The sequence below is a fragment of the Sturnus vulgaris genome, chromosome 7, assembly GCF_052056855.1.
Source record: "Sturnus vulgaris isolate bStuVul1 chromosome 7, bStuVul1.hap1, whole genome shotgun sequence".
NCBI classification, from domain to species: domain Eukaryota; kingdom Metazoa; phylum Chordata; class Aves; order Passeriformes; family Sturnidae; genus Sturnus; species Sturnus vulgaris.
Window position 1 is genome coordinate 9,148,184 of NC_142249.1, and position 12,981 is coordinate 9,161,164.

General features: G+C 40.5%; 1 protein-coding gene across 3 annotated transcripts in view; it reads left to right on the plus strand.

The window, feature by feature from the left end:
• The window catches only part of ZNF804A (zinc finger protein 804A), a 147,201-nt gene that overhangs the window by 16,389 nt on the left and 117,831 nt on the right, over positions 1-12,981 (plus strand). The window contains exon 1 of one of the 3 annotated variants that reach the window (XM_088167744.1): positions 10,103-10,523. The exons of the other annotated variants lie outside the window; for them this stretch is intronic. Within the exon in view, the coding sequence (XP_088023870.1) occupies positions 10,443-10,523 (81 nt within the window). The 5' untranslated portion in view covers positions 10,103-10,442. Of the gene's footprint in view, positions 1-10,102; positions 10,524-12,981 lie in introns of those variants that run through there. 3 annotated transcript variants of the gene reach the window in all.

Here is a 12,981-nt window from a genome sequence, read left to right on the forward strand (position 1 = left end):
TGGAGGACTGGGGGCTGCCTATGACTATGTTATTTGTAATTGAGAAGATGATTTGTTTAATGCAGTTCTGTTACAGTCCCTGTACTTCTTTATGTCTGTCTGTCCTGGGCTTCTGTGTTGCTTTGCCTTTCTTTTTCATGTACCTTTTACCTTTTCCCATATTTTTGCTTTCTGCTTATACCTCCCTAATGCTTTTTTAAATTTTTTTTAAATTATTTTTTGAGCTTTGTCCATTTCGTATCCCAGACGTTTTCAAGCCAATTTCAAAACTGGATGCCATTTTAGAAGTAGATTAACTACCTTTGCTCAGTCTGAAAATGAGAATTCGAACTCTGAGCTTTTGTTTTGACATTTATGGTTATTTGTCAGAAGTAAAGAAGTGGTTTTGATTATGTTGTAAGAATAAGGTCTGTAATACAGTCTTAATTGCTTTGCTTGTTAATTTGTTAGACCTGGTACAGATTTAATGATGCCATTGCTGTTGGCATTTAGCTGATTGGAAAAACATGACAATTTTTGTATTTAGGTGCTGCAAATAAGGGAATGGTAAAACTGGCTCTTATTTTGCTGCTTGTGATACTCCCCATTTTTTTCTTATATTCAGATTGAACAAGCAGAGTGTGATAGCAAGACAGTGACGACACCTCTTCTAGAATTTTCTTGCAATATATTTTTTTTGCTGTACAAGGAGATAATGGCAGAATTGAATTGTTTCAAACTGTTCTTCCTCCTGATGGCTGATTTGAATTCACCTTCAGGTCCGTAAGATAAAGAGCTGAGCTTCTGTTCATAACACAAAGGTGCAAAGAAGTTATGAAAAAGTGATTTTGAGGGAACGAGAGGGGATGAGGAAGCAGAGTAGGACTTGGCTGGTAACAGAGAGTATGGATTGCTTCATTTGCATTGCAAAGGATGCTGAGGTGGGTCCAGTGGTGGTGGCTGGAAGAGGGCAGTGCCCATCCTGGAAAGAAAGATGGACTCTTCAGAGGAGTCTGTGACTCCCTGGCCATTTCTTGAACAGATCTCAAGGACCTGTGGCAGGATGTAGCTTTGATGAAGTAAGTTGGGAACTTCTCCTTGTGTTGCACTTGCGAGCTACAAAAAGTAGAGAAATGAAGGAGATATTTAAAGTGTATACTGAAAATTTAAACCTGATTAAAGTTGTTTTCTGGAAGGCACAGAGGAAAAACAAGATTGTGAAACTTTGGACTCTTCCTGTCAAATCTCATTAAAGCTTTCTTGATCAGAGTCCCTTTGCTTTTTCCAGCTTTTCTCCCACAAGGACAGCATCTCCAGATGACAGTAACAATCCAGTATTTTAATAAACATACATGTGTGGTAATTCTCTGCACGGGGTGGATACACACTCAGGTTCTTGCTGTCCTGTGCATGGAGAATGGTCAGCTCTGAGCAGTCTGGCACCCTGTGCACTCCATTCATCAAGCTGGTGTTGGAGTGTGGGGAAAAGCTAAATAGCTGGAAAGCAGCTGCCTTGTTCAAAAAAGCCACTTAGTGAGACATTTACTGAGGAGGTAACATCTTTAAAAATATTTAGTGCCACTCAAAAAAGCAACTGTATGAAATATTTAAGAAAAAGCTTCTTTTTCTTTGCAGTTTTTGTGCAGTAATGTTCCTATCTTTTAATGTTGCAATCACTCAACTGGTAGGAAGAACATCTCTTCATTATTTAATACTTAGATCCACTTACTACCTATAAATACAGTTTGTACTGGAATATATAAATTGTTTAAAAGTGTCAGATAGCAGAAGAGAACTGGCTTCTTTACACTGCATTAAGTGTTAGACTACTAGTTGAATATGTCCAAATTACTAGATGGGCAGGGATGAACAGGAGGCTGAACACAGCACTCCTGGCTGTTGTCATGTAACCAAAAAGTGGGGTTTTTGGAAAGATTTTTGCTTATGTAGTGCACATTTTGCCTGCTTAAGCCATTTTTCAATATTATTTTTTTAATGAATGCAGTGGCTTTTCTGTTTCCTTTAACGTTGCCTGCATATAAACAAAATTAATCCCCTAATAAATTCATACATGCACTCAATCCTCTAACATGCAAGCTTTTGTTGTTAGTCTTGCAAATGCTTCTTTATCATCAGACTTAAATCTTCTGTTTTGAGACCAAGACGTGTACCAGCCATTCCCATCTCGTCCTTCCTAAAGCAAAGTTTCTGTTTCACTCATTTTCAGTGTTTGTAACCACATATTACAAGCTGTCAGTAAGTGACAGCTTTTAAAATACGGTCCTGTCTTGCTTTTTCCCAGTAATGAAATGCACTGTAAATGAGATTTCTTGTATGGTCTGCTCTAACTGGGCAGGGGTGAGTGAGTCATATCCTTATTTGGATGTTAGTATTTTATATATATTTTTATATATATCTGCCTTTGGATACTTTAGTTGTATCTGACCCATTGAAGAGCCCAAATATTGCTCCCATTTCTACCTACCTGGCCTTCCCTGATCCATACCAGTGCTTGGGAGTCAGAAGAGATTTCCTACAGCCTCCTGTGTCAGTAACTGGTGACTGTTTAAGTCAGTTATGGGGCTGCAGGCATGAACCCACTGTCTTGGCTTAGCAGTGTGTTGTCTGAGCACACTTTCAGCCCGGGAAGTGATGTGCAGATGGATCCAGCTTTGCTTGCTTTCCTCCTCAGCCAGGACGATGTGAATTGCCTTGCATTTTCTCCAGTTCAGGGCAGGCATGAGGACAGCTCATGTGTGTGACCTTCTGAGAAGCTGGGGCTGCCCATCTGAGCTCTAGGAGCTGTCCTGATGTGGCTTAAACGGTGTAGAATTATTTTTGCATTTGTAATTTATTTCAGAGAGAGGCTGTAGTTTGGAAGTGAATCACCTTTCCCCCCCTAGCACGTGTTGGTGTGATTTGTGTGGCAGTGCTGTCACAGGGGAGCTGGATGAAATTAAACTCCTCTCTGTGATTCTACCCAAGGGTAAGTTAAGCCACCAATAAAGGTCCAGACCAATGGCTGCCCTTTAGATAGCTTTGGAACACGTGCTTTGGGCCTAGGAAATTGGAATGAATCTAATTTGAGTCAAGTCCCTGATCTGCTTATGGCACATGTTTATTTACAAAAGTTGCATCAAGCTAGAGATTCATCCTCCTGTGCAATTTCTTTATAATGTAGATGTGGCCATATGTCTACATATAATGTAGGCTGAGCTATTTCCAGAATCAGAATTTTACTCTGTAAAATGAAAGTGCAATTAGATATTATGCTTATAATAGTCATACTGTTTCCTTTGCAGTGTATCACGTGATAAAGCAAGATGAAATTAAAACATCTAGCATTTTTTTATTATATGCTTTCATGCAAACATTCTCTTTCGTACAGGTGCACACAAAGCCCACAGAATTCCTTCCCTGTGTTGTTGGCAGTGTCTGTTTTAGCAAGCAAGGAGGCATGAGAGAAGCAGGACTGTAGAGGCAGAGCAGCAAACCCCCAGTGTGTGTGCAATGATGGACCCGAGGGCCTTTCCTTCCTGCTGGCTCTCATCTGCTCCAGGGGGCTGGGAGGCCAGCAGCAGGTGTAACATGCTGGGCAAGTCCTGCACTACATCTTCCAGTTTCACCTGTGTGCTCCAGGACCTCTTGATGGTGTGAACCAACACGTGGTAAATGAGAGCAGTTGCGGAAAATAAAGCACTGATGCAGACACATCTGCTCTGGGCTCACTTCTGCCAAACAGTATTTACTAGAAAGAGGTTTGTTCTTTCAGGTGAGAGATGAAAGTATGGGACAGGTGATGGCATGAAAGCCTGTAATGTCTTTATTAATTTATATTTGCAGTTGGGCTTGCTTTTTCTCCAGTAGAATATTCATGTGTCCTTTGAAATTAATTGGTCTGCTCATCATTAAAACCAGTGGGGATCTCATTTAAGTAAACACACAAGAATTAAGCTTGCAAGAAAAGTTCAAGCTATTCCAAGCATTTGAGAGCAGAATCAGTGCCATGTCTGTCTGTCTTTATTCCCCTTGGATTGTGTCTTTCTGGCTTCATTTAGGGGTAATTGCCAAAAGAGGAAGAACTACACCTTCACCATCCATCCCTGCAGTCTCCAGATCTTCTCTTAGTCAGTGCATCTTTAAGTAGTTTATCCTTTCCACTTCGCTTTATTGAGCTGAGTTCACAAAACAAACCTTGTGACTTTCACACTGCATATGTTTAATTCCCGATCTCTTTCCATTTAGGATTGTATAAACCAGGTCAGAAAAACAAGGCACAATCTTTAGAAATGTTATTTTAAGATAGTTAAGCCCTTAATGCTTTTCCATCCGACACTAGGCAGGATTCATTGCAGAAGTTCAGTAATTAAGTCAAATCACATGCTGTGCTCCAGGGCTGGGAGAGGAGCTTGGCACCAGAGATGCAGAGATGCCCTCTTGCATTTCTTTAGCAGTTGTTCTCACATCACTACCTCAAAAGAGCTTTGTGCCTCTGTCCAGCCTTCTCCAATCACCTCCCTGGGACCCAGCATCTCCAACAGCATGGGGGAAAAGTGGACTTAGTTTAAGGATTTAAGAAGAAATGAATAAATGCAAGGTGCTGCTGCTGTGTCCCTGGGGCAGGAGCTGTGGTGGGCACCATGCAAGCTCTGCCTGCTCTGGCTCTGTCCTGTGCAGGTGGCACCAGGCCAGGGTTTGTCCTGGCTGCAGAGCTCCTGGTGTGGCCAGAGGAGTGAGTGGAGTCGCTGCTCCTGATGGATGCTCCTGTTCCAGAGTCCCCTCCTCGCTTTGCCAGCCTGAGCAGCAAAGGTGCTCCAGCAAACTTGGTGACAAAACGCCTGCTGACTTTAAAGCTCCTTCCTCTTCGTGTTGGCTGTTTGTGTGAGGCTTTTCCCCCTGATTATGTAAAATCTGTGCAAATGTTTGCTTTAGATGATGAAATGTATACAACATGAACTTCTGGGACATACTGCTCACAATTGCTGAAACAAAATGCTGAGATATGTAGGAAAGGCTGCAGTAATTGTTAGAATATTGATGACTTCATGCATTAAGAGACTTACATTTGTGAAATTAAGGAAGATAATATATCTGTAGGCTCCTGACTTTTTCAGAGAAAACCGGTAAGGCCAAGCATAGTTTGTATAAAAGTATTTTACACCGAGTTTGAAAGATAGCATTTTCCTGTTGAATGAACTACAGGCCACTTGTATATATTTTGAATTACAAGGTAGCAAGGTTGGTGGGGAGGCATTTTCCTGTTGTAGCTGGTGTATAACCTGGGCTGGCAGCTCCCCTTAACAAGTGGACATAACAGCCCTAAATGGGGTGGCTGTTACCTGCCTGTGCTGGCTCCTTCTGTTCAGCTGGCTTTCTGCCCACCTAGAAATTACTCAATAAAAACGGAGTAAAATATATGAGCCTGGAGTGATCTTTATACAATCCCTCCCCAAGTACCTTCCTTATTTTACCTGCAACATTTTCTGTTGTTCATTGGATCGCTAATATTATCTGTTAAGTTAGGGGAAAAAAAGAAATTGGATCAACCTAATTTTCTAATAAATGTGTGAGGTGAAAGACTAATACACAAATTCTGATACGGACTTGAAGTTTAATAGTGACATAGCTAGAAAGAGTCATTTATGAACCAGTAATGTTAATTTATGAGAATGAGCAAGACCTGAAATTATAGCTCTAGTGACATTCTTTTAAAAGAAAAACCAAACCAAACTCAAACAACTCTTATTTTCTTTTGGCTTTAGTAAATATTGTGTGGGTTTTAAATGCACACTTCTAGTGAAAAGCCATCTGTAATGCTGTATATTTCAGGATATTTTGGTAGAAGTGTCAACACTGTGACTGTTTGCTGCCACTTGCTATAGGTGTTCTGAAAACCTGGGGTTTGGTGGCTGTTGTTGTTGTTTGGGTTTTTTGTTTGTGTTTTTTGTTTCACTGTTTTTTTGTGGGTTTTTTTTCCATTTTGTGTTTCTAGCTTTATGTTTTGATGGAGAAAGCCTTGTGCCTGGGCTCGTTTCTCCCAGGTACATCTGAGGAAGATGGGTTGGCTGTGGCTCAAAGCGAGCATAAGGACAGGAGCAGTTCAGCACAGCTGGGTGCTGGAGTGGGAAGCCAAAGCCTGGAAATAGCCCTTGGCCATGTCCTGGCAGGCAGGAGCCTGGATCTGATGACTCCCAGGCAGGGTGGGAGGGTGCTGCAGCGTCTTTGTTGTGTGACATTGGAGGAACCTTGAGCTGATCTCGCTTTCTTTGCCAAAAAGCCGTTTATTAAAAGCACTTTTGTGTTGCAGCTTCTTGTGATTCCAATAGAAAAGTCCTGTAATTGAAATGAAGCTGCTTTGGTCTGTATCCTCAATACATCTGTTTGATACTGTTTGGAAAAAAAAAAATATGGGGGGAGGGGGAAGGAGTGTTAGAGGAGATAATTAGAGAAAAGCTAATTAAATGCATTGCTTTGTATTTTTTATGAGCTCACTTTAGAAAAAATGTATATTAAATACTTTTCACTGCTGCCCTCTTCTCTCCTGCTCTTCTCTATTTCATTTCAAAGATGCAAGTGTTTTATGAGAGGAGATTCAAAAATATTTTTTCAATGCTTTGAGATAATTCTAAATATTCATCTTTTCTACCAGTTGACTGGACTCTAATCTTCTTGAATGCAAATTCTGATTAGAGCATCCAGATATATGAAAAGCCCGAGATGCATTTATGCCACAGACTCTGAATTTTATTTGTCTCTCAAACTCTTAAAAATTTCCACTATCTGTTAAATACTGGGAATTTCTTTGAGAGAACAGAAATTCCCAGTACCTGATCAGCATTTCTGGATACATCTGATGCCTGGAGTTTTAGCAGCCAAATGCTTGGCAAAGGAGACAGATCCCTCTTGCCTTTGTCCAGTACTTAGTAAATACTTGTGTCTTTTTGGTCTCATGGAAAAGCAACAGAGTACACATGCAGGCAGTTCAGCCTGGAAAGCAAATGGGGAGAAATTTGCCATTTTCCATGACGATTTAAAGGCTGAAAAGCTGTGATAAAGTCATTATTGTTGTTCTTTGCATGTGATGTTTGTTGGCAGGGAAAAAGTTCCTGTTCTCTACAGACTGCTCCCAAACTCCTGACACACCTTCAGCCCAGATGCCTGTGCCTGTATCCCATGGGAACACAGGTCTCAGTTTTTAGGGGTAAGAAAATATAAAGGAATAATAGTAAAGAACTGAAACAACACTCCCTCCACCCTTCCCTCTTCTCAACCCCCCAAATTTCAACAGGATCTTTAGATAGGAAACAGAGCGAGATGCACAGGAGTTCTTCAGCTCCTTTACTCTTGTCTTGTTGGGCTGGAGAAATGGAGAATTTGCATTTTTCCCTGGGGGTGGATTCTCACCTCAGAGCGAGCCCTGCTCTATCCTGCTATGGGGAATTTCTTTTGCTTTGGCCACTTCTGCTCTTTGCAGGTTGCTTGCATGTCCTTGGGTTTTTGGTTGGTTTTGGTTTTCCTTCTGTTTTATTTAATCAGTTTATGCTTTTAATTCAAAATCTACCCATGGAGTTTAGGGCATATAGCATTTATAGTTTAAAATTACAGCACTTCCTTTTTTTTCCCCTCCCTCCAGATCCCTTAGTAATTATAAGAAAGATAGATTATTTTATCTACAGCTTTTCCAGGCACAGTAATTTAGTCAAGAAGGTCACCTCTTTGCTCCTATTCAAAAATCTGGTTTTGCAACTTTTAACATTGTATATTCCTGTGGGTTTTAGCTAATAAGAGAAATATAGGGAAAATTGCAATGACTTGGAGGAAGTCTGCTAAGGATGCAAGAGTTTGTTAACTGTTGTTAAGATAATAACTGTTTTACATTAATATACCTTATTGACAATTTATAAATAAATCAGCCTGGAAGTAAGATAATCTTAGAAGGCTACATAGCAGGTTTAAAGGAAATATTCCTGGAAATGCACTGTGTGAGCACAGTCCCACTCATCCCTGACACAGAACTTTGAAAGAGATGCTGGTGTTTTACATTCTTGCCTTTTATTACTGAATAATGAACCTCATATGAAGATTTTTTTTTTTTTGTGAGCTGTAGAGAATCACTGACAATTCTGGCTGAATTACACACACAGACTTTTTATCTGACTTACTGGTTTTTTTTATGTCTATCTGAATGCAGCTTCTTTGGAGCACAGTTGGGATGAATTCTGGGCTGGATGACAGACATTTCCAGTTCAGGAGACAGGTATTAGTCAACTTTGGGCAAATAAAGCAAGAAGAGAATTTTGCTGTTGGGTGGAAGATGGCAGGGCTCTCTCTCTCTAGTTTGTGCATACTTCCTTTGAGCGTGCTGCCAAGCTTAGAAACGTGTTTGGATGCAGCACAGATCTCACTCTCCACTGGAATGTGAAAGGATAGCTTTGGGCAGTAGACTTTGTATCGAGTCACACACAGCCCGTCTGTGTCAGCCTTAAACTGCAGCTGCTGCTTTCTGTCCTGCCAGCAGCACAAATCCAGCATGAAATCCCTTCCACCTATCTCTTCATAGCTGAGCTAGCCCAGGCTGGAGCTCCAGCACAGATTTGGTGGTGTGCAAGTTTGGCATCCACAGACGTGGATGAATTCATCTTGGGCATCCACGTTGGATGGACTGGGATCTGTGCTGCCATCCTTGGTTTAAGAGTGTGCAAAGAATAAACTGGAGGGTTGGTTTCTGAGAAGCAGAGGAGAAGGGCTGGAAATAAATGCTTTGTCCTTAAAAGGCTCTGGCCCTCGTGAACTGTAGCTCACCTTCCTCTGTGCTGTGGCCAGCTATCCACTGTGATGAAATCATAAAATACGTGGGGTTTTTTATTTTGGGGAGCCGGGAAATGATTTTGTGTTAGCGATCCATAATCACATGATTTTGTGTTCGTACCTTATATGCCTTCAATTTTAATAACTTTTGGCTATGTAAGTGAGTTCTTAAGAAGGCTTTGAGTACTGTCAAACTGTTGGATTAGAGGCAAGTGTGATGAGAAATAATCAGTTTGTGCTACTGAGGTGAGATGGGGTGGGTGAGAATGGATTGGGGGAGCTGACTGTGTTAGCTGTCATCAGCAAGTTGGGGAATTAGAAGAAAACATACAACCATTTGTATATGTTTTCAATCGTTATTATTATTGCACAGGAATAGAAAAGGGCCAATGTATTCTTTAGGGGGGAATTAAAAAGACTATAGCAGGTATTTTTACAGAGAAGAGTGGAGATGCCAGGAAAGAGCTGTCTGTGACCTGGCTGAGGATTAAGTGGAGCTACAGCACCTCAAGGGACATGTAGGGTAAAGGCTTGGTCATGGGTTTATCCAGAGGGACACTTTCCCAGGAGAGGGAACTACACCTGGGACCAGCCCTGGCAGCTTAGCTGGCTGATACTCCTGCAGCCTGATGGGCTCACGCTTTCATTCCCAAGGAATTTAAATTCCACTGTACTTAATTTGTAGTTCCTATCAATGCCATGATTTGAAGCAGCCTAAACTGGTTATTTTATAGTATGAGTTCACATATTTCATTTAGATTATTATTTAAAGTTTAATGCATGTGATTTAGTCTCTCACAGCATAAACCAACATTTAAAAAGGACACAGTTCAAGGAGAAGCTTGTAGTTCCTAGCCAGTCATGGCTCAGGTATCTGTTTTTACAGCTATTAAATACTACTTCATCCCTCTGACTGATGAAGGCATTTTGGACTTTGCCTTAGACCCATGTTCTCTTTTCCTCTCCGGTGTTTATTTGTTCCTCTAAGCTTTCTACTTTTAATATCTTTTCTTCCGTTGTGTAATTCAGCTTTTCCCAAATCCTGGATTTGTGGGGATGGGCAGCCATGTAAAGCTGGCTGTGTATCTGGCTTGACAAACCAAAAAGGAAAAATTACTGAAGAGTTCGACTGGGAAATAAAAGTAATGTATGTTTGGGCAGTTCTTTATCTTTTTCAGTTCAGGGGAAATCCAACATAGAGCAATATTCAGTAACCTCCCTATTGCTTCCCATATTGCTTGTGTAGAGATTTAAAGGAAAACCTCTAAGAATGAAGGAATATGAGAGAAGTGTGAAGCAGGAGTATTTAATTTTTCTGTGTAATCTTAGGTCTGTTAAAACATCCACCACACCGGGGCAGCAGTCAGCAAGCGTAGGTTGCCTGAGCTCCTGCTCCTGTCTCCAGTGTGGAATATTTGGCATTCTGGAGGAGACCAGCAATTGATTTTGATTGTCTGTGTGGTTTCTTTTGAGGCACGCTCATCTTCTGATCTGGATTAACTAGCAGTTGCTAACTGCTTGGGTCGGTGTGTATGAAGAAGGGAAAAGATGAAGAAGTGTGTCACCAGCTGGTGCTCCTGTCAGCACCTCTGTGTCCAGTGTTCTCAGACAGGTTGTGAGAAGCATTCTATGGATATGCACGTGGCAAATTAGCCATGTCTGCTTATCTGCCAATGGCAGCTCTACGTTTTAAGGTCTCTCATTTCCTCCTCCTTTGGATTGCTGGTGTACAAAAGGTAATTTTCTCACTGTAACCTGTGGTTAGAAGGGGGATTTACAGCCATTACAAGCTAGGTTCCTTTTTACTCCCCCAAGGTCCATATTGAATGTAAAATCTCTCTCTTGGTAACACTGTGAGGTTTTGTGCCACTGACTCTTTAGAGTACATGGTAGGGACCCAGTAGATGGTTAATGCACTGCAGGCTCCAGAGGCTCCTTCCATTGCTTTTGCTCTTCATCAGGTCCCAAACCTCACTGAGAATGGGCTGGGATATGAGCAAGAGTGTTTGTGTGTATTATTTCATACTGGTTTTCAATGGTGTTAGCATTCTGATAGCCTAACTGATCAAGTGTGAGGTTTTTTTTGAGATTAATCAATTATTTTGATCTTTTTAGAACTGATTTTAATGAGCTAAAGAAAACTTTGTTTCAAAAAAAAAAGACCCAACAACAAAAAATTCACCACGTCACAGTGTAGTAGATACCTTAATACAAGAATGGCTTCTGTAATATTATTTAAATGACTTAAAATAAATAAGTGCATGAGAAAAGCAAAAGTAAGGTGAATTCTTTTACAACATGTAGTTTCTGGCTTAATCATGCCTATCCATGGTCTTGAGGATGCTGCTGGGATTTACATGTCAATTGAGGGAGTTCATTATGTACCTAATGACTCTTTCAGGTTTGGTCCTTATATTTTAAAGCAGTTGTTATCCTCTGTAGATCTATAGCGTTGATTTAAACTATTGTGTGTCAAATCCTATTAAGGTGATGAGTTTGTTATAATCTGTAATAAATCCTTTTGGAAACGCCGTGATTATCCCTGATGTTCTCCCAGCCGATAGATTCTATCATGCAGTGAAAGTAAATTAGTTTGATGAGGGAGGCAAAATGAGTGAGAATCTGCAAGTCACATGTGCAGTAAAACATGCTTGGAGTGTTTAAAGAAGGAATATGGGTATCTTTTTGAATGACAACATTCCATCAAGGCTATCAATAGCCAGAGGGGGAGTAACTTATTCTTCCTTTTGCTGTTTTGGAAAGGCAGCACTAGATGTGCTCCTGGTTTTAGTCCCTGTGCTCATTCTCCTGATGTGGATGGCAGTGTGTATCACTGGCCTGAAATGGCCACTTATGGTCCAGGCCCCACTTGTTGAGAAGATGGACAACTGAATATCAGCATATAAAGAAATCCTGATTTTTGTGCATGCACGTTGTGTCTGGGGCAAGGAGCCAGTAACAAATCTGACCTAAGAGAACTGAAGCATCTGGCTACAACATTATGGAGAAAAATGCAGTGCAAACATGGAAAAAATGTAGTAATGTAGATAAATCAATTAATCTCTGCATGTCTTGGTAAGAGGCCCAAGTTATTTGTAATAAATCTTGGAGCTTTTTCAAGATGGAAGTTCTTTTGAACTGTCAGCTTGTATGTATGTCTGACAAAACCTATAATTAGATTGGCATACTGAGTAGGTTCGGGCCTCACAATATTGAGAATGCACAGTATATGGAATAAATGTTCTATTGAAGTCAATAATATATATATATAATTAATAGGGTTAGTATTTTATCTAAAAGTATGTAACAGAATTGGCTACTAGTAGCTGGTTCTGTGTATTAAAATTAATTTAAATATTATATTGTTGTTTAAGTTTGACTTGCAAATCTTGTATTAAGTAGGGATGAGTTATCCATTCCTGTTTTATCTCCCTAAAATGATGACAAAGGAGAATGTTTTCTCCAAAAACCAAGTCCAGTGCCAACATACATTGACATTGATTATCATCCATCTGTGCTTTATGTGTGGGTAAAATACATGTAGGTGCATGTGTATGTGTGTGCTTTTTAACTATGTACAGGTCTCCTGTTCAGCTTTTAACCTTCAGCTCCATACTTTAGGCTGTGTGTCCCTGAACTATTTGCACAAATATTTTATAGTTACAGGCTTACCAACATATCAGCCTGCTTTTTTTCTGCACGTGTCAAACCCTTCAATGTTATGTTTTAGTAAAGCTGCTTGGAGTGGTCCTCACTGCTTTAAAGCCAGAAGTGCCAGCAAACTGCAGGTGCACTCCAATGTCCAAAGTATTTGTTCTTCCTGCTAAATTGTAGAATTCTGGAATGGTTTGGGTTGGAAAGGATAATCTCATTCCACCCCGTGCCATGGGTGGGGGCACCTTCTACTAGACCAGGTTGTTCAGTGTCTGGTCCAAGAGAGCCTTCAACATTTCCTGGGCCATCCCACCTTTTTTTTTTTTTCCCCAGTGAGAATAAATCAGACACAAAAACGTCTCTGCCATGCAAAGATTATTCAACATTTTAGTCTTCAATTTTCCCCAGCTTAAAGTCTTAAGTGGTGACATCCAGATTGCCTGATGAGCAATGAACAGAGCATAGAAGAGCTATTGTACTGTGTATTTATTTTTTTCCTTTGAATTTTATGTATTGGAAGCAGAACTGTGTGTAGAAGGG